General features: G+C 45.1%; 1 protein-coding gene across 5 annotated transcripts in view; it reads right to left on the bottom strand.

Annotated features, from left to right (window-relative positions):
* The window catches only part of CDK19 (cyclin dependent kinase 19), a 310,045-nt gene that overhangs the window by 38,954 nt on the left and 249,243 nt on the right, over positions 1–21,848 (bottom strand). For all 5 annotated transcript variants that reach the window (XM_077487115.1, XM_077487116.1, XM_077487112.1 and 2 more), the window contains 4 exons: positions 18,628–18,697; positions 16,554–16,626; positions 7,845–7,942; positions 1,658–1,736 (listed from right to left, as the gene is read on the bottom strand). In XM_077487115.1, the coding sequence (XP_077343241.1) occupies positions 1,658–1,736; positions 7,845–7,942; positions 16,554–16,626; positions 18,628–18,697 (320 nt within the window). The remainder of the gene's footprint in view (positions 1–1,657; positions 1,737–7,844; positions 7,943–16,553; positions 16,627–18,627; positions 18,698–21,848) is intronic.

The following is a 21,848-nucleotide window of genomic DNA, read 5'->3' as shown; positions in this document are numbered from 1 at the left end:
CAAACAGTGGGCTGAGTGTGCAACAGCAGCCCCCATGGGACATCCCAGTCTTTGCCCTTCTGATGGGCATACCCCTGAGGGGTCTTCGGGGACAGAATGCCACGGGCAGATGGACAACAGTCCTTGACCTGTATAGCATCCTATAGCTAACACAACACGTTGCAGCACGTGCTAAGGTAAGCGGCTCACATAGGATCCACTGCCCAAAGAAACATTACAGGCCGGCCCTGCATATGCTGTCCAGTGACAGCCAGATACAGTCCCCCAGGGCTAAACTAATGAGTCAGCTAAGCCCGAAAGCTGCAAAAGAAAGCCACTGTGGATATAGAACCGCTAGGCATCTTGATAGTAATAATAAAAGGAAATGGTTGTTCATCTCAGAGCAGACAGAAGACGTGTGTTCTTCCAAGGACACTAGCAAAAAACTAAAGACATGCTGGCAGTGGGAGGGGTTATACTGGACTGTCCTTACAGCTTTGCTTGCAAGTGTCCAATTCACCTGCAGGTGACAGTATAACCCAGTATAGTAAAACTAATTTACTGTGTCTTGTGATGTATGATTAGGGAAACCATCTCTTTAATTAGTGGTAACTGTCAATGCCTACCTGAAAAATCATTAGAATTTCTCTGCAGCCAGTCTTTCAGCAGCTCTATTACCTTGAAGGTTTTTATCCCACATGGGTAGCCTGCAATTATTTTGTCATTTGTTACTACACTGCTATCTGACAAATTTACTAGGAACATGTCAAGACAGAAATTTGGAAGCTCCCCTCGCTGGCTGGAATACAATAGTATTGTTAAAATGCTAAGCTCACTGTTCCTATACATAAGTTGTAGAATACATCATACATTTAGAACTAATGCAGTAGAATGAGTGAAATCAATGCATTGTATTCTATTAAGTCATGATGAAGTGGGTGCAACTCTGTTGAAGGGTGTTGGCTTTTACAAGATATCTGTCTGATTAAGTTTTCTTTTCAGCAAGAATCCAAAGTTCCTTTTCTTCTAAGTAACCCGACAGTTTACAAGCTTAAAGGATAAGTTCACCTTTGGGAATATGTTACATGTTCCACCCATTTAGTATGTTTCCAATGCTGCAGCCACTGCCAATCCTCCCCACTCCCCGTGACAGCATTATGGGGTGAAGTTCCTGTTACTTATTGAAATCACCAGGACCCTGTGGGGATTCGCCCACATGGCCGCGTCATTCATTCACACAGCTCTGTGTATGAATGAGCTATAAGTCCCAACATCCTTTGTGGATGTTGGCTTGTAGTTCTCAATGAGCTACCACAACGCTCTGGAGTGCCATGGTAGTTCATCGATTTTTCCCATCAGCATATCTGCTTGCCCATATGGGATGTACGGGCACACAGATACACTGACAGGTCTGCAGGAGGCCTGCATGGCACCAGCGATCTGCTGATTGCTGGTGCAATGATTTCCAGGCTCCAAAAAAATAAATAAGTTCATGTTTTTTTTTACCTCCAAAATAAAGTGCATTTATTTATTTTAAAGTGAACTTATCCTTTAAATTTCTAAGGATGTTTTTGATATACAAACTATATAAGACTTTGGCAAACAGTATTTCATTCTAAAAAAAGACCATATACAATGTAGCAAATGTGTCAATGTCTTATAGAAATATATTCTATACCTTTTCAGCCTTTTCTTCTGGCTCATCTTCATTTAAAAATTCACGTTTTGGGTATGGTATCTGGCACCCTGCAAATACACTGATAAAACATCAAGCAGTTTAATAAACAATTGATAAAAAATTTATTTCTAACATGAACTCCTGAAAGTGTTGTCATGTCAGCATTAATGGAAACTATCTATTTGACATAATGTGAATTTTGAAAGTTCCCAAACCTGGAGTCATCCACCCATAACCCTACCTTCCTTGACCTAAAGTCACCAACCTGCAGTCTAAAAACTACCCTCCTGTACCTTCCTTTCCAATATAAATTCACAAACCTATTTCCCAAACTTCAAGTCACCTGCGTGCACCCGTGTTACCCTGGATCTAAATAAACCTTCATGCACTACTTGAAAATGCCCATAGGTGACTAAGTACAGGGAGAAAGGGATGAGTGAGAAGGTGAAGCAGTTCACGTTCAACCTAACAAAATAAAAACAAACCTTTTAAGCAGTTTCAGTAACAGTTTTCCTTTTAATTTTATAGGAATGAATAAAAGCTAACCATTGAGGGGACTCCTCTCAGTGTTAAATGGTCTGTAATAAAGTTATCTGGAAAAACAAAAAACACACACACTTGGGGCACCAGTAAAAATGAAGGAAAATGTCCAAAAAAAAATGAATGCAGCTACCACACTGAAGGATTGGTAAATTGCAACGTAAGAAAGGTTTGCTTGTGGGCTTAGAAACACTTAATTTTAAGTATTTGGCACCCGGGGTGGATCATATATCTGGCACCCCCACGTTAAAATGTAAAAACATCCCACTGTGCCCCCTGCATACCTCTGCGTCCTTCAATATCTTTGTCACTACTGTGTACCCCCTCTCCACAACTGCACCTCTGGACCCCTTTACATTACACAGCCCATCCCCGCAGCTCTGAACCCCTTTACATTACACAGCACCGCACCTCTGGACCCCTTTACATTACACAGCACCCTGCACCTCTGGAGCTCCTTTACATTACACAGCACCCTGCACCTCTGGAGCCCTTAACATTAAACAGCACTCTGCACCTTTGGACTCCTTTACATTACACATCACCCTGCACCTCTGGACCCCTTTACATTACACAGCACCCTGCACCTCTGGACCCCTTTACAATACACAGCACCCTGCACCTCTGGACCCCTTTACAATACACAGCACCCTGCACCTCTGGACCCCTTTACAATACACAGCACCCTGCACCTCTGGACCCCTTTACATTACACAGACACCCTCCAGCTCTGTCCCTTCCTGCCTTAATCATGCAGATGGAGAGACAGTGCTAAACAGAGCGTGGGAGCTTCTGGAGTTAATATTTCATATTAACAAGCTATAGGTGATCCTAGCAACCAATCATCTGCTGGTTTACTTAAAAAGTTAACTCCAGCAGTTCTCTACTCAGCGCTGCTCACTGTCTTTCTCTCCCCTGCGGTACAGGAGGAGAGAGAGTGTTTTACTTACCCTGCTCCGGATGCTCCAGATGGAGAAAACCAAACTTTGCGCCAACACACTATAAACAGAGCAATATGCATGTGCGAGCACCGTGTCATGGGCAAAGGGCCGCATCGCGGTCCCTACATCATATGCCATATGGCCAATCAGTGCACAACACAGAGGCAGAAGGCCTGAAAAACACAGACAATGGCACAGGAAAGGGCAAAAGTCCAAGCATAGGAACACACAAACGTGCCCCCTGACCCCCCCCCCCCAGTGTGTGGCACCCATGGCGACCTGCCCCCCTTTTGGTACGCCACTGTCTTTTTCTTTTCCCATTTTTCACTTAAACTGCTGCCTGTAATAATTAATGGCTGGATTATTGTTTTTATTGGATAAATCAGTACCCTCGGCAGTACCCTATACAGCAGGAGAAGTAAATTGCTAACAAAAAAAATCACACGATGGCTTCAAATGCAAACATAATTTACCTATTCCCATCCTCCTAATTCAATTTTGAAATGGGTCTTGTGTATAACCCTTTTAGACCCTCCCCCTCTCCTACACATGTTAGATCCAATGCTGTCTGCAGGTGACTTGTATATTAACCCCTAACCTTCATTACCCTGCTCATGTGATAATTAACCCCTGTAATCAATACATTGCTAGAATTTCCAATCCATGGATCTAAACAAAGTGCAGCATCTGTGATGTAATTTCCCAGAGTCACCGGAGAGAGGAGAATAGAAAGGAGGAAGAGCTGTGTGAGAGCAAAGTAGATGGGGCTTGGTCGAACTGCCTCCATAGGTGGATGCATAATAAACGCTGCTGCCCCCAGGTTTCTCCCCTGGCAGGAACGGGGACACAGGGAAACAATACCATTAGCGAGGTAAAGTGTTTGATTATGTATGTGTATGAAATGTGCATGCATGTGTACGTATGCCATATTCATAAATAAATATGCTCACATAAACATGTGTATGTATGCATGTGTACGCAGTGTGTATGTATGTTGTATGCATACGTATGTAGTATGTTGCAGTGTGTATCTATGTTGCATGCAGTTTGTATGTATACATATTGTATGCAGTGTGTATGCATGTGCATAGGCGGTACTGCTTTGCTATGTATACCCAGATAGCAAGGATAACGTGCCACATTTGTGGCTATGTATACCCAGATAGCAAGGATAACGTGTCACAAATTTGTGGCAGTGTTTAATTGTTAGTCTGTTAGCTTGCTGCGCATTTTCACTAGCAAATTGTACACTTGCAGAGCACTTGAAGCTCAAATTCTAGTTGATGCTTTTTCTTTTTGTACCAAGTTTGTGTGGAAAGTCTCCAGCAAGAAGAAAGTTGCAGTGAGGAGTCCACAGTAAAGCCGCATACACACGGGCGGACTGTCTGGCCAACTTAGTCCGCCAAAACACATTTCAGCGGACAGTCCGCTCGTGTGTGGGCTTCAGCGGACTTTTTCAGCATGCAGTCTGGCGGACTAAGTATTTCGGAATTTCCGTAATACTGTCCGTCGGACTCGCATTTCGGCGGACAATCCGCCCGTGTGTATGCGAGTCCGCCGTACTTTTGAAATGAGCGGACTTTTCCCGCCCGGAGAAAAGTCCGCTCATTTCGAGCGGGTATCCAGGTAGGCGGGGCCCGCGAAGGAGACGTCGCTGGCCCCGCTGCCTGGTATGGACTTAAAGGGGAACCCCAATGCCGAAAAAAATCGGCGTGGGGGCCCCCCCCAAGTCCACAACAGACCCTTGTCCGAGCACGCTACCCGGCCGGCCAGGAAAGGGGGGCGAGCGAGCGCCCCCCCCTCCTGAGCCGTACCAGGCCGCGTGCCCTCAACATGGAGGGGTGCCTTGGGGAAGGGGGGGACGCGCGGCCCCCCCACCCCAAAGCACCTTGTCCCCATGTTGATGAGGACAAGGGCCTCTTCCCGACAACCCTGGCCGTTGGTTGTCAGGGTCTGCGGGCGGGGGGCTTATCGGAATCTGGGAGCCCCCTTTAATAAGGGGGCCCCCGGATACCGGCCCCCCACCCTATGTGAATGAGTATGGGGTACAATGTACCCCTACCCATTCACCTGTAAAATAAAAGTACAAAAAAAAACACAACACATGAGATAAAATACTTTATTGCACAGCTCCAGGGGTCTTCCGTCTTCGGGGGTCTTCTCGCCGGACTCCTCCGCTATCTTCTTGTAGCTCTTTTGCTAGCGGAGGAGTCCGGCTTTCTTCCTCGCCGCTGGCCTCTTCTCCCGACTTCGGGGGTCTTGTCCCCCTCTTCGGTTCTTCTGCCGGTCTTCTGTCGCCGCCGCCGCCTTCCGTTCTTCTTCGTCTTCTTCTTCAGGAGATGTTGCCTCGACGATCTCTCCGGCCGGAATGCCAGGGACGCACTGCGCGGCCACTTATATAGGGACAAGGGGCGGTGTCACATGGCTTTATGTCACATGGGTTGGTGTCACATGGTGACCCCGCCCCCTTACGATGTCATAGTCCCCATGTGACATCAACAAATGTGACCAACCCATGTGACATAAAGCCATGTGACACCGTCCCTTGTCCCTATATAAGTGGCCGCGCAGTGCGTCCCTGGCATCCCGGCCGGAGAGATCGTCGAGGCAACATCTCCTGGAGAAGAAGAAGAAGAAGAAGAAGAAGAAGAAGAACGGAAGGCGGCGGCGGCGACAGAAGACCGGGCCACCGCCTGTAAAAGAGCTATAAGAAGGCGCGGTGGCCCGGCAGAAGAACCGAAGAGGGGGACAAGACCCCCCGAAGTCGGGAGAAGAGGCCGGTGGCGAGGAAGAAAGCCGGACTCCTCTGCTAGCAAAAGAGCTACAAGAAGATAGCGGAGGAGTCTGGCGAGAAGACCCCCGAAGACGGAAGACCCCCGGAGCTGTGCAATAAAGTATTTTATCTCGTGTGTTGTGTTTATTTTTGTACTTTTATTTTACAGGTGAATGGGTAGGGGTACATTGTACCCCATACTCATTCACATAGGGTGGGGGGGTGGTATCCGGGGGCCCCCTTATTAAAGGGGGCTCCCGGATTCCGATAAGCCCCCCGCCCGCAGACCCCGACAACCAACGGCCAGGGTTGTCGGGAAGAGGCCCTTGTCCTCATCAACATGGGGACAAGGTGCTTTGGGGTGGGGGGGCCGCGTGGCCCCCCCTTCCCCAAGGCACCCCCCATGTTGAGGGCACGCGGCCTGGTACGGTTTAGGAGGGGGGGCGCTCACTCGCCCCCCCTTTCCTGGCCGGCCGAGTAGCGTGCTCGGACAAGGGTCTGTTGTGGACTTGGGGGGGACCCCCACGCCGTTTTTTTTTCGGCGTTGGGGTTCCCCTTTAAGTCCATACCAGGCGGCGGGGTCAGCGACGTCTCCTTCGCGGGCCCCGCCTACCTGGAGACGCGCTCGAAATGAGCGGACTTTCCTCCGCGTGTGTGGGCGAGTCCGTTCATTTCAAAAGTAGGGCGGATAGTATGGCGGACTTAGTACGCCGTATTAGTCCGCTCAAAAAGTGGTGTGTGTGGTCAAGTCCGTTCATTCGAAAGTATGACGGACTGTCCGTCGGATTGTCTGACGGACTAAGTTGGCCAGACAGTCCGCCCGTGTGTACGCGGCTTAAGAGTTCTGCAAGTCTACAGCATGAAAATTCAGGCACAGTGACCCCTGCGGTGGGATGACTATTGCGCAACATAACTGAACCAGAACTTGCAGCAGACGTGCAGAATGTTTGCTAAGAGAGTTGATCTGGAGTCATGCAATGCAACATACTTGTAAAGCCTGGAAAGTCTAGCAATAGCTTAGCAAGTCAATATGAAACTTGCAGCACAATTGCTTGCTATCAGCGGGGGGATTGGGGGGCCTAAGAGGGTGATGGTAAAAAATAATCAAAGGGGGGCGCTATGGGACAGGCTGTATTTACTTCCCACTGCTAAACTGTGTACATTACATACATCTGAACCCTACGCTCAGTGCAATATCCCCCACTGGCTCCCACACTATGTACGTTACCCACCCTGGACCCCTGAATCAAGTAAGTTACATACCTCTGACATCTGAACTCTGTATATTACATACTTATGATCTCTACAATCTGTACATTTGCTCAAGTTTTGAGCTCCTCTCATTGCTGCTGCAATTTTGCCACACCCACCCCTCAGCCTCCATTCTCAGGAATGAGAAGTTTCCAGGTATGGTAATATCTACCAGCTGGTAAGTTATGCTTTCAGTAAGCATTTCTATTCTATTTTCTGTTTTTATTGAAATTAATGATTAATGATTTATCCAAGTAGCATTACAAGTTACAGATATGTTATGTAAAGATCTACATATGTGTAATTCCGAGCAGCTATTGGTACATGTTTTCACATATAAGATACAGGCATATATAATGATTTTTTTTCTTTCAAGACAGAAATGTTATTTTCAGTAATATCCAATGTAATGGTGGGCTCTTATCTTATGCTGTACCAGGTTTTCTGACATGATTGCTTTTACAAGGAGAGAGTTTCAATGTCATCCTCAATGTCAATGACAGTATGCTGCATTTTGCAAGCCATATTACGCAAGAGTAAAGCAGTCAGCAAAGCTCACACGATTCAGAACACTCATGAAGAGATAACAATGCAAAAGTGAAGGCTTTACAATATATGTGAAATAAAACAAATTACACAAATGCTTGTGAAAGTGCATGATACAGCAAATAAAGAAACATACTCAGATGTAGGCAGAGGATCCTCCTGAAAGTAGAGATCTTGTAAAGACTGCTCTGAAGTTATCCTTTTTGTTGGGTCCATGGTAAGAAGTTTTTGAAGCTGCATGGATCAAAGGTCATAGAATTATTCAAATTATTAGCCCCATTAATGAAGCTCACAGCAACAAAATTACCTTTTACAAAGGCTAAGCTTTTGGGGCTAGTTTACACTTGCTTCAAAACATGGCTTTGGACACGCTTTGTTAAAGCTCTCTGAACGCCAGTCAAAGCTCCTGTCACTAAATAAAATGGCTAGCTTACAGTCCTGTTTACAACTTGCTTTTGCTTGGTGCTTCGATGAGGCTTCGGTGGGGCTTCGATGAGGCTTTGGTTGGTAGAGCTTTGATGGGGCTTCCATGGGCCTTTAGTGGGGCTTTAATGAGGCTTCGGGGGGCTTCAGGCAAGCTTTGCCATAGACTTCTATGGAGGCTTTGAAGATGTTTGGAAGCACCACTAAAGTGACATGGGGTATAATTTTTGGAGCGCAGCCGAAGCAAAGCAAAAGCAAGGTGTAAACAGGACTGTAAGCTATCCATTTTATTTAGTGGACTAGCTTTCAGAGAGCTTTAACAAAGCCTGTCCGAAGCCATTTTTTAAAGCAAAGGTAAACTGGCCGTTAATGTGTGTTGAAGCCAAAGCAAGTGTAAATGAGCCCTAAGGGCTAGTTTAGCTTCTGTCACTAAATATTAGGATTTTTTCTACAGCTTACCTGTAAAATCCTTTTCTTGGAGTACATCACAGGACACAGAGCAGCCATAATAACTAACTGGGTTATACACCACCTATAGCTGAATGGACACTGGCAAACCAAAAAGATAGGAAGTCCTCCCCTATATAACCCACCCTACACAGGAAGTACCTCAGTTTTGTAGCAAGCAATATATTTCCCAGACAAGAGGGGAGGGATCTCTGTGTCCCATGATGTACTCTAAGAAAAGGATTTTACAGGTAAGCTGTAGAAAAAAAATTTTTTTATCACAGGGCACAGAGCAGCCATAATAACTAACTGGGATGTCCCCAAGCAATGCTTTTGAGGGGAGGGAATCCCTTATGACCAAAAAAAAAACCCCATTAGAACAACACGATCTATATTACTGTCTGCAGTACACTGCATCCAAATGCAACTTCCTCCCGAGTCCTAGCGTTCACTTGATAACACCTAGTGAATGTATGCACCAAAGACCAAGTAGCAGCCTTGCAAATCTGAGCCATCGATGCTTGATGATGAACTGCCTATGAAGCACTCACTCTTCTGGTAGAGTGTGCCCTAACTGGAAAAGGCGAGGCCTTACCCCTTAATCTATACGCCTGAACGATGACAGAGTGGAAGAACCCATGGGTCTCCCACCGCCAGTCTTACAATCTGTACGGTGGGAGATCCAGTTCTTCTGGGTCAGGCTGGAGCTACTAGGATCACAGGCTTTCTCTCTTCTCGAATCCTGCGTAGTAGCCTTGGCAACAGCCGGATTGGAGGGAAGGCATATATCAGGAAAACTGATCCCACGGAATTACCAAGGCATTTGCCCCTAATGAAAGCGGGTCTCTGGACACAAAACTATCTAGTTTCCTGTTGAACCTGGAGACCAGCAAGTCTACATCCAGAACCCCCATCGGCAGCAGATCAATGCAAAGATCTCGGGATTTAGGGACCACTCCCCTGGAAACATTTGCTGGTGACTCAGAAAGTCCGCCTGACAATTCTCCACTCCCGGAATAAACACCGCTGATAGGGATGGAACAAATCTTTCTGCCCAGGTCAGTATGCGATCCACTTCCTTCTGAGCTGTCTGACTCCTGGTGCCTCCCTGGTGATTGATGTATGCCACAGCCATGGCATTGTCCGACTGGACCATCACAGGAATCCCTGTAGTCTGGAAGTCCAGAAGCTTAGGGCCAAGCGAGCCGACCGATTCTCCAAAATGTTGATGGGCAAGTCCCTCTCCCTCCTGGACCACCATCCCTGGAAGGTGGCCTACTCTAGGACTGTCCCCCATCCAGAGAGACTGGCATCTGTCATCACCCTCCAGACCACAGGCAAAAAGGACTTTCCTTTTACCAGATTCTTGGTCATCATCCATCACCTGAGACTATTGCAATTTTAGCCGAAGAGACATGTGCCAGTCCAGAGCCTGGACAGACTTGTTCCAGACAGACAGAATGTTGTTCTGTAGTGGCCTGGAGTGGCATTGTGCATAAGGGACTGCTTTGAATGAGGACACCATTTTCCTCAGTAGCCTCATACACAGACGAATGGAGGGTTATTTTTTCCCTTTTATGGCCTGGGCGAGGTCTTTCATGGCTCTGAGCTTCCATGGTGACAAAAAAACCTTTGCCTTTATCGTGTCTAATATTAGCCCCAAATACTCTAGGCATTGAACCAGCTGCAGGGCCGATTTTGACCAATTCAGAACCCAGCCCAGACGTTCCAAAAATGTAACCCCCCGGCTATACTCTGCTTCAGGTCTGGAACTCTTTGATCTATCAGTAATAGATCATCCAGGTATCCTGCAACTGATATTCCCTGAGATCTTAGTACTGCTAATACCAGAGCCAGTACCTTTGTGAATACACGAGGTGCCGTGGCTAACCCGAAGGGCAGTGCCACAAACTGAAAATGTTGGTTTCCTACTGCGAATCACAAAAACCTTTGATGGGATCTGCAGGTGGCACATATAGGTACACGTCCTTGATGTCTATGAACTCTAAATATTCCTTTCCGTGCAAGGAGGCCACAACTGAACAAAGTGACTCCATCCGGAAAGAGCGAATGTTTAGAAACTGATTTAGGGCCTTGAGGTCCAAAATAGGCCTTACATCTCCATTCAGCTTTGGGACTATGAAAACATTTGAGTAAAAGCCCCTGAATCTCTTGTTGGCTGGAACCTCTGAAATCACTCCTTGTGACCTTAGATGATCTATTGCCTGAAGAAAATACTTTTTCTTTACAGGATTGATGGGGATGTTGGACCTTAAGAATTCAGAGTGGGAAGCCTCCAGAATTCTATTTTGTACCCCCGAGACACCATAGAAATAACCCACCTATCTCGGATCACTTCTTCCCAGGAGTCTGAGAACTCAAATAGCCTCCCTCCCACCCACATGAGTGGGGGCACCCCTTCATGAGGAGGGCTTGGGAATGGCCCCAAGGATTTTTCTGCCTTCTTCTGCCTTCTTCCCCTAGACCGGGATGGCTGAGGCCATCAAAACTGCCTGAAATTAGAAGTGCTGGGTAGAAGCACTACACACCTTAAAGGAAGGTCGTCTGCTCCTCTTCTTAACTGGTAAAAGTGCAAACCTTTTAGGAGAAATAAAAAGTTTATCAGGGTGATCCCAGTCAGCATACACAATCTGCTCTAGTAACAGATGCAAGGGAAATGCCTGCACACTGTGGAGGCCGCAGAGATCCTAAAGAAGAAAAGGAAACCCCAGGGACCTCTACAGGTGGCAATTTAAATCCTGATTGGACCATCACTGTGAGGGACTGGATTAGCAGTCTCTGGGAATGAGAGGCTGAAAATGGTTCTTCAGAACCTGACTCCTCAGAAGTGGAGTCTGTGGCCTGACCTTCTTCCCGGTTATTTACTGCCACTTCTTCCACCTCTTCTGCCCAATCCTGTTCCAATGCGGGTGGGGGCTCAGGTGAAGGGGATCTATCCCGTTTCCTTCCACCTTGGGAAACTGAAGCAATCATACCTGCTATTTTTCCCTCCAGCCCAGCTAAAGCTGATTCTAAGGCCGCGTACACACGCGCGGACTGTTCGCCCAACCTTGTTCGTCAAACAGTTTGACAAACAGTCCGCTCAAAATTAGCATGAACGGACTTGACCACACACGATGAACGAACAGTCCGCTGAAACCGTGCGCGATGACGTGAACGGCACGTACGACGGGACTAGAAAACGACCTCCTATACACTGCAATGCAACCTTCGGCGTGTAAATCCTTTCTGAGTATGCGCGGAACTTAGTTTGACGAACAAGCCTACACACGAGCGGACTGTCCGCTCAAACCAAGTTTCAGCGGACAGTTTTACGGAAATTCCGAAAAACTTTGTTCGTCAGACTGTCCGCTGAAACTGTCCGCTGAAGCCCACACACGAGCGGACTGTCCGCTGAAACACTGTTCAGCGGACAAAGTTGGGCGAACAGTCCGCCCGTGTGTACGCGGCCTAAGTCGTAATGGCTCAGACTGGACAGTTGCCTCAGGTCTTTCAGTAGAGTTAAACGCAGGAGGTGTAAGGCTAGCATCCTCCAATACAGATGGTGGTGCATTTGCACCCCTTCCTGCTGTGCCTCACCCACTCCTTTTCTGGGAAGACATGCCTGAGACAAAACTTGAGATAATAAACCCCACTTTATGCACTTCAACCGTACTGCAAAATACTAGTCCTTGCAGTACACAGCTCTTACCTGCAGTGCCCTGGTCCATCCACCCACAGTGACTCGCGTGCCCAGCTGATGCCGCTCTATGTGTCCCTTTCCAGCCTGCTTACAGAAGCCTAGCACTGGAACAGCTCCTAATATGGCCACTTCTGCCCCTACTGCGCATGTTCGGCATGCATGTTTGCCACGTGCACGCTCGCAGTGTCCTGTCCGCCTATCGCATCCCTCCTATGAGCACGTCCATCGTGCACACTCGTTGCGCCATTCCCATGTGCACCCTCTATGGCCACATAAATAGCAGCGGGAAAAGGCCATTGAAGGCGCCGGAGTAAGAACTAGGTTTACAGGGGCAGCGGAATCTGAAAAGCCGCCCGCCTCCTGTTAGGATCATCCTAGCTGGAAGCCTCCACAGAGAACCACAACACCACTGCCCACAGTGGACAGAGAAAATATGACAGTTGGTCCTATAAAAAGTAAGAGACTGCAAATACATTTTTTGGTTTATACAAGTGCAAAAAGTGTTTTTTTTGTTTGTATTTTAAACACTTAACAGTCCCCCCGCAGGATTCTGCTAAAACGCTAGATTCCAATCTTCCCCATCACGGCGGGTTCTGTCTTATGCACCTTCAAAGACCGGGTCCCCTTGAATATGGGGCCACTCCCTTGGACCTGTAAAGCACCCTGCCTGGTCTCCTTTGGGGTTTTTCTTACCAAGGGTCTGGATACCAGGGTCCAGTGCCTAAAGGCTCTCATTACAGGCAATACCTTGTAATCTTCTTGTGTAAACGAGGTTCGGGTACCATCTATTTTAGTGCATCACCATCTGTATGGATCCGATTATATAGCCCTTTAAATCCTTCAGGATCTGTTCCAGGACCATTCTCTTAGTTAGATCATAGATAGCTTCTCCAACCATGACCATCACCTTTACAAAACACTGGCGAAAAAACTGAGGTACTTCCTGTGTAGGAGGGGTTATATAAGGGAGGACTTCCTGTCTTTTTGGTTTGCCAGTGTCCTAGTTATTATGGCTGCTCTGTGTCCCGTGATGTACGATAAAGAAAAAATGTCCTGTTTACACCTTGCTTTTGCTTTGCTTCAACTTTGCTTCAAAAATTATACCCCATCTCACTTTAATTTTGTGTCTTCAAAGCCTCCATAGAAGTTTATGGCAAAGCTTGCTTGAAGCCCCGCTGAAGCCCTACCGAAGCCTCATCGAAGCCCTACCAAAGCCTCATTGAAGCCCCACCAAAGGCTCATCGAAGCTCCACAAAAGCCTCATTGAAGCCCCACCAAAGCCTCATCGAAGCCCCACCGAAGCATCAAGCAAAAGAAAGGTGTAAACAAGACTGTAAGCTAACGAGTTTATTTAGTGACAGGGGTTTTTTGACTGGCGTTCAGGGAGCTTTAACAAAGCGTGTATGAAGCCTTGTTTTGAAGCACGTGTAAACTAGCCCTAAAAGTGTTGTTTGCTCACAAATGTCTTGTTATTAGTAATTGTATTATTTCTCTTTTTAGGCACGATTCACACTGGGTGGTTCCTAAATGCAGCTATAAATTCGAAGTAAGCACAACTGCCCATCGGCCAGTCCAACATAATAGCTAGTAAGGAGATGGCCGCTTCATAATGGTTGCTTGTCTTGGCTTCAAGCACTTTCTCAAGACAAGTGGCGGGGGGGGGGGGGGGGGTGCCCTCTTTCCCTTTGCATTTCGCTTGCTACTGGATATCTTGGGAATATGCCTGTGGCTAAAACAAGCAGCCTTCTTATTCCCATCTATGTTGTAGTTCTGGCCACAGTGGGAAGAGGGCACCCAGTATTAAACGCAAAATCAAAAATGTAATACATTGCAGCCTACCAGTCATCAGATGTGATGGCTGGATCAGTTTTCTTTTTCTTACACTTTTTTTCCTCTGTTTTCACCTCATGATCTGGCCAGTAACACATATCTCTGTATTAGAATGCCCCCACCCAGGATGAATGAGCACAGGGGGCACGTTTGGAGAGCAGCATTGTCAGTCTGGGGGGAGGACAGTGTTGGACTAGCAGATTCAAATACACTAAAAATTGAAGGCAAACAACAGCTAATACACTATAAGCAGTTGCAGAAAACAGTTGTATGTAAATAAATACACTAGCACCCCTGCTAGTGTTAAATGGTTTGTCTCATCTCTGTAACTGATACATTCTGCTGGCAAGCTTGTTCTTTTGAAACAACAGTCTTATTGGCTGAATCACCAGATGAAAAAAAGCCTACAAAATAAAACAAATGCAGTCATCACATCTAAGAAATGATAAGCTGCAATATAATAACGTTTTGTTTTTGGGTTTAATACCACTTCGAAGCTACACAGGTTCTACACTAGACAGGCACCATTATTCTCTAAAGGTTTTTCTAATGATATGTCTCAATTGATACAAAGGTGAATGAGGGCTTGCATTAAGGTGCTGTTACTATTTGTTCAGAATCTGCCAATACTTTAGTGTACCTTTTTGTGCATGTTTTTGTGATTTAAACACATCCTACCTTGGTGCAGCCCTGAGGACAGACATCACAAGTCATGCATAAATATGAAGCATGCTTAGCTTTACTTTCAAAATAAAATCTGAGATATTCCAATCTGCAATGTTTTTGTGGATCAATGATTTATTAGTTATATTCAAAGCTCCAAATGTGGAGCTGAATAATTAACTAAGGTATAAAATATACTTCTAATTTCCTCTTTAGCAGTACTTACTATATGATTATTGGAAAAGTGTATGATTTCTGGGAAACGTAGAGTAAATGGATAAAGAATCTTAGACATTAGTGCACTTAGTTTTAGAACATGTGTATGTAAGCACATTCTGCATGACAATGTAAACCATGCCGAGGCTTAATGGTTCTGACACAGCAATCTAATGAAACTGAAGCACAGAGCTGCTCTCAGTGAATATACTGTTACCTGTCAAGCTAAATATGCACAGAACAACCATTATTATCTCAACACAACAAAACAACAAATATTTCTACAGAAATGTAAATCTATATAATGTTTCAAAGTTTGTGAAAAATTTGTTTGACTAGGTATGTTGCCAATTGCACAAGCGTTTGTGTGAGTAACGTATTTATTGAATGAATATATAGTTACATAGCTATATCATCTTTTAGGACATATAAATCTGGATTAGAGATCTAGAGTTAGTGTGCCAAACTCAAGGATAACATGATAGTGAGTCAAAGAATGTAAAAAAAACAAATATATGATATAATTAAACAGTAATACTTCTAAATATTTAATAAAATGAAGGACATATGCTATCCTGTCAATTAAATTGTTTATATTGTAAGTGCTAAGGGTGTTGTAACAACAAACAGAAAACAGAGAGGATGGACTAATAAATCAATGGCTCCTAAACCACTGGATTGGGGACCATAGTATTGGATTAAGGCAATGGCTACTAAACCACTGGATTGGGGACCACAGTATTAAATTAAGGCAATGGCTCTTAAACCACTGGATTGGGGACCACAGTATTAAATTAAGGCAATGGCTTCTAAACCACTGTATTGGGGACCACAGTATTAAATTAAAGCAATGACTCCTAAACCATTGAATTGGGGACCATAGTATTAAATTAAGGCACTGGCTCCTAAACCACTGGATTGGGGGCCACAGTATTAAATTAAGGCAATGGATCTTAAACCACTGGATTGGGGACCACAGTATTAAATGAAGGTAATGGCTCCTAAACCATTGGATTGGGGACCATCGTATTAAATTAAGGTAATGGCTCCTAAACCACAGGATTAAGTACTATATTATTGGATTAGGGCAATGGCTCCTAAACCACTGGATTGGGGACCATAGTATTAAATCAGGGTAATGGCTCCTAAACCACTGGATTGGGGGCCATAGTTTTGGATTAAGGAAATGGCTTCTAAATCATTGGATTGGGGTCCATAATTTTGGATTAAGGTTACAACTGATTTTTTTATAATTGCTATTCTATTTGTGCACTGTTTCCAAGAAAATATTTTTGAGTCTAAACTATACCATTAGGCAAACTTCAAAGTACAAGTCTGTCTCTTTCAAAAGACTCAAAACAGAAGTCTCTATCCAAAAAATAAATAAATAACCTTCAATAACAGCCAATTCAAATTTACTTTTCACTGAAAATCTGAATGGTGACATAGTTCACGGACCATTGAAAATCATACTTCTTTCAATTGCTTTACCAAATGATGTTATATAGGGTACAATTTTATAACAAAACATTTGAGTTGTTTTCTCCTGCATCATTCACTTACCAAAAGAAAAACCTTACTGTCAGGTTTGACCTTGTGCTTCTCCATATACTTTATCAGGCTGCTGTTAGCATATCTGTAAAACATTATAAGCAGAAACAAAGTGGTGTACCGTTTGCTATAAGTAGTCTACACATAGCATTTGCCCTTAAGACATGCAAACATAATCAATCTGCAGTTCTGTTGTGCATCCTGCATATTACATTCAGAATACTTTATGACTATGGATGCAATAGTTCAGCCACAGAAAACAGCCAAAACATAGCACTATTTGTATAAGAATATTGTCAGTTAGAAGAATAGTGATAACATCATTTTCAACTCTGCATATTTTGCAGTTACTACAAAGCAAATTGACTGCAGTAGTATTGATCTGCCTGTTTGGATGAATAATTTGTACTGCATAATGGTGTAAGAGGCTTTCTGACTGGTGGGGCGCCAGTCCACCATTCAATTGTGTTGCTTTTATTAGCAGGCTTATGCATGTAAACACTGCTCTACATAAAAGCGGGGATTGCTCAGGCACATCAGAATTGAATGAAACAGCGGCCTGAAATAAGCAGAAAAAATCTGCATCAGGCCACATTAGAACTGTTGAGGACAACAATCAATGTACAGATGATAATGAAGCAAATATTAAAAGCTTTAGTACTTAATATTATTGTATTATAGATGCATATAGATAGGCAATTGCATATTTTTACTATTAGCACCTTTGGATATATATTTATTAATTTCTCTGACATTTCAGTAGATATTCACTGGTTTTCTGTATTTTAACAACGTTGTCATATAGATATCACCTTGGATACCTTTTCTTTTGAGAATCCAAAAATCAAGACTCACGTCCTTACCCTTATACAGGATTCATCTTTCTGACCTGCAATGTTTAAATTATTGTTTCTCATCTGCAGTCTGTACAGGGCTCCAAAATAGGATCACCTTTGGGATTTTTAGGCTATGTTTAGTTTTTGGGGTAAGGTAAAAATACGTGCCTGAGCTACGTTTTTATCATGGCCCAATTAATCCCCCTTGAGCTGCAAAGGCAGCAAATGGGGGTGTTCACTTGTGTGGTCACAATGCTTTGCATTGTCGGTGGGCAAAGATTGTATTTGCTTTTGTGCCTCTTGTTCGCCTGAACGGGGCCGTGCTACTACTGCATTGCATGCGGTTGCAGCGCAATGGTCTGTTTTTAGAGGTAAATCGCCTCCTCACTACTGTGAAACGCCCTCTGAAGAGCATGTGTAAATGAGCCCTTAACATCACTAATACTATTTATCTGTCAAAGATTATGATTTGTTAAAATAGGATCACATTTGGAACTTAGAAAGTCTAAAAAAATGTTATTTACTTGCAGTATATTTCTGACCTGTTGGGAGTGCTACCTCTCTTTCTATATATTTGCCATTTTGGTGTGGCTGCCCTCAATACCACATTTTAGCAATATATGCGTATGAACTCCACAGGATCTTATTTATTTTGATACTTTTCCTTTGTTTTAGTATTACTGTATAGACATACAATATATTGGTTCCCAATTATGTCTGGTATATAGTTTATGGGAACCGTTGCTGAATATTGGTTAGAATGCTCATAGTTGTATTTATTATATACAGTTGGTGGTTACTGAACACGCTTTCATTATTTTGGCTTGTTTATCCTTGTGAACAATATTGGTACTACTTTTACATATATTTGTGTAACATTTGTACAACCCATGTTCTTCAAAGATAGGTCCCCCTGCAAAACAGCTTTTGGGGTTTACAAGTACAATCAATGTAAAGTGTTATTACATCTGTGATAGAAATATACTTATTTGCATGTGCTTGTTGATTTATACACCAATTTTACTTAGTATTTACATTTCAGAGGGCTTCTTTTTTTAGTTACACAGAATTTTTAATTGCTTTTAGGGGTTAGGGCTTTATATGTTTTCTCACATTGTATTTAATAAAACATATGTTTTACATGGGCAGTGTGACTGATTCCTTTTTTAAGGGGACTGTGGTGGTTGTGTTGCTGTCACATTTTAAATCAACGTGGCTGTGGGTGGCTCGGTTCTGGTGGCTGGTCTTACGTTGTTCTCCTGAAATCTTTCTGAAGAGTAGGATATTCTGGCATCTTTCTGATATCTTCCCAGTCTTTATCTAAACAAAAAGCATATTTTTAAAAATAAAGCTCATAGAAATGAAAGTATATATTTATGAAATATTATAGCATCAGATCAAGCAGACCATTTATTGCAATGTGCTAAATAACAGGATTTTTGACTTACCATAAAAACCTCTTCTTGGAGTACATTCGGTATTCCTCATATTTTAGTTGTACTGCTGCCTTCAGGAGATTGGACGCTTGCAAACAAAGCTGTAAGACAGCCCAAACTAATCCCTACCACTACCATTGTGCTACAGTTTGGTGCTAAAGCAAAAGTAGGAGTGGATTATAAGAATAGAGAGAAGTAACCCAAGTGACACAGCATGAAGTAACATTAGGACGTTCAAGCTTTGAGGTGGTCAAAAACAGCAAACAAAATGCTAACAGTCGCACGAGTAACAACAGGTTAACAGAGGAGGTTCAATAGCGCCTACAGGGCTGTTTGACAGGGCTGGACTGGGACAAAAATTTGGCCCTGGACTTCATCCAGACCGGCCAACTTTCATTTTGCAAACACACACAAAAACGGCATATAAACTATACCTATATATAAACTATAACTATGGGATGGATCTAAAGGAAGCGGTGCGGCCTTTGGATGGGGCATCAGAGCGGGCCGGTGGGAAATTGACATTGTGCCCCCCAATAGGGTGACCACATTTCCAAACTGCCATTCAGGGACAATTTTGCCAAGGACCGGGGGGTGAATGTAGTCTCATGGTTGACGGCAAATTCAGTGGTGGGGGTAACTTGTTGGGTGAATGGCTAGTGCTAGCACTGAAATCATCCCGACACCGTAGTTTCAGGATGATCAAATCACATCATTTCTATTACTACATTGTAATATATAATGAAATAGTTCAACTCACCATAATGCAGAGGCAACCCTGAGCTTGTCATTTGCTACCAGATGCAGCATGTCACTTGCCACCATCGCCTGCCACCAGATGCAGCATGTCTCTTGCCACGTGTCACTTGCCGCTGTCTCCTGCCACCAGATACAGTTTGTCACTTGCCGCCAGATGCAGCGTGTCACCATTGCCTGCGACCAGATGCAGCATGTCATTTGCCTTTGTCGCCTGCCACCAGATGCAGCATGTCACTTCCAACTGCCACCTGTCACCAGATGCAGCGTGTCACTTGCCACTGTCACCTGCCACCAGATGCAGCGTGTCACTTGGCACTGTCACCTGCCACTAGATGCAGCGTGTCCCTTGCCACCATCACCTGCTACCAGATGCAGCATGTCTCTTGCCACCGTCACCTGCCACCAGATGCAGTGTGTCACTTGCCACTGTAGGCTGCCACCAGATGCATAACACTTGCTACTGTCACCTGCCACCAGATGCAGCATGTCACTTGCCACTGTCACCTGCCACCAGATGCAGCATGTCACTTGCCACCATCGCCTGCTATCAGATGCAGCATGTCTCTTGTAACCATCACCTGCCACCAGATGCAGTGTGTCACTTGTCACTGTAGACTGCCACCAGATGCATACCACTTGCCACCGTCACCTGCCACCAGATGCAACGTGTCACTTGCCACTGTCACTGGCCACCAGATGCGTGTCACTTGCCACCGTCACCTGCCACCAGATGCAGCGTGTCACTTGCAACCATCGACTGCCACCAGATGCACCAAGTCACTTGCCACCATCACCTGCCACCAGATGCTGCGTATTACTTGGCAATGTTGCATTCCACCAGATGAAGTGTGTCACTTGCCACCATTGCTTGCCACCAGATGAAGCGTGTCACTTGCCACCGTTGCTTGCCACCAGATGAAGCATGTCACTTGCCACCATCGACTGCCACCAGATGTAGCGTGTCACTTGTCACTTTCACCTGTAACCCTATGCAGCATGTCACTTGACACCATCACCTGCAACCCAGATGAAGCGCATCACTTGTCACCTGCTGCCAGAGAGAAAGCAGGAAGAGAGGGGGGGGGCAGAGAGAGAGAGTGGGCAGAGAGAGGAGGTGACGGGGGGGGGGGGGGCAGAGAGAGGGGTCAGGGTCTGCTCAGTGACAGTGCTCAGCTCACTCACTTGAATGGTCCAGGGGGGGGGGGGGGTTCACAGTCAGCAGCTTTAATATAACTGTCGGCTGCTTGTTTAATCTTCCCGAGAAGAGAGAAGTGTGTGTCACAAGCTTGTTCAGGCATGCTGGATGGAGCATTGTGTGGATCCCCTCTTCTACGGCAGCTGCATCGAGCTGGCTGTCACCCAGCAGCCGTTGGAGGACTTCTATCCCCACCCACCAGTGTGACCTAGCAGTCGCTTATCACAGCGGCAAAGCCAAAGGAAGTGCTCCAAAAGCCTGTCGGTCCTGTGCTACAGGTGGTGGGCTGGCCGGCAACAATAAGAAGCCTGAAACTACAGTAGCAGCAGAGAAGCCGCCCTAAACACTGAAGCTCCCTGCATGCTCCCACCATCCCGGCCCAGTACACCCCTGAATTGCGGCCCCTCTCAAATTGACACCTGGGCCAGCCCTGGGCAGTACAGCGGTGCTCAAATTAATAGCTGCATGAGCCATGTAGACATTACTTTGATAAGCTGTCTATCACAAAATGCCCCACTGAGCCATCGGCCCACCAGGAAATTCCCAGTGGTCCCGATGGCCAGTACATGCCTGCTGCTTGAAGATTCATACAACCAAAGCCAGAGGCATGAACATCCACTGGGTAAATCTAAACAAATATGCAAACAGGAGACTAACTGGTAACCTAGCAAATCTGGGAAACAGATGCCTGATGCTGAAAATGTCGACTGCACTTGACAGAGAATATATAGTCTATAACAAAGACTATAAGATGAGCTGCCAAATCCACCTGTAGAAAGTAAAACAAGAAGATTGCTGTCCCCTACATGGACCTTTGGGAATGACAAAAAAGTCAGACTGGCTAAAGAAACTGTAGCTGAGAGTTCGATTCAAACAGTGCAATGTCATGGAGCGGGGCAGAGAAATGGTAGCACAAAGGTGAAAGTAAGAAACCACTTTGGAAAAAAGAGACCCTTAACCTCAAGACAACCTTGCCCCTGTGTAGAAAAAGGTTTTTTTTTACAGGTTAAGGTCATTAACTCAGGAACTCACCTTGCAAAGGTTATGGCAATGGACAGAGCAACCTTGTAAGTAAGAGCAG

This window comes from Lithobates pipiens, unplaced genomic scaffold (genome assembly GCF_037356315.1).
Source record: "Lithobates pipiens isolate NorthernLeopardFrog02 unplaced genomic scaffold, aLitPip1_a1.2 Scaffold_18, whole genome shotgun sequence".
Lineage (NCBI taxonomy): Eukaryota > Metazoa > Chordata > Amphibia > Anura > Ranidae > Lithobates > Lithobates pipiens.
The sequence above is the reverse complement of the archived record's forward strand: the minus strand, read 5'-3'. Positions and strand labels throughout refer to the sequence as shown.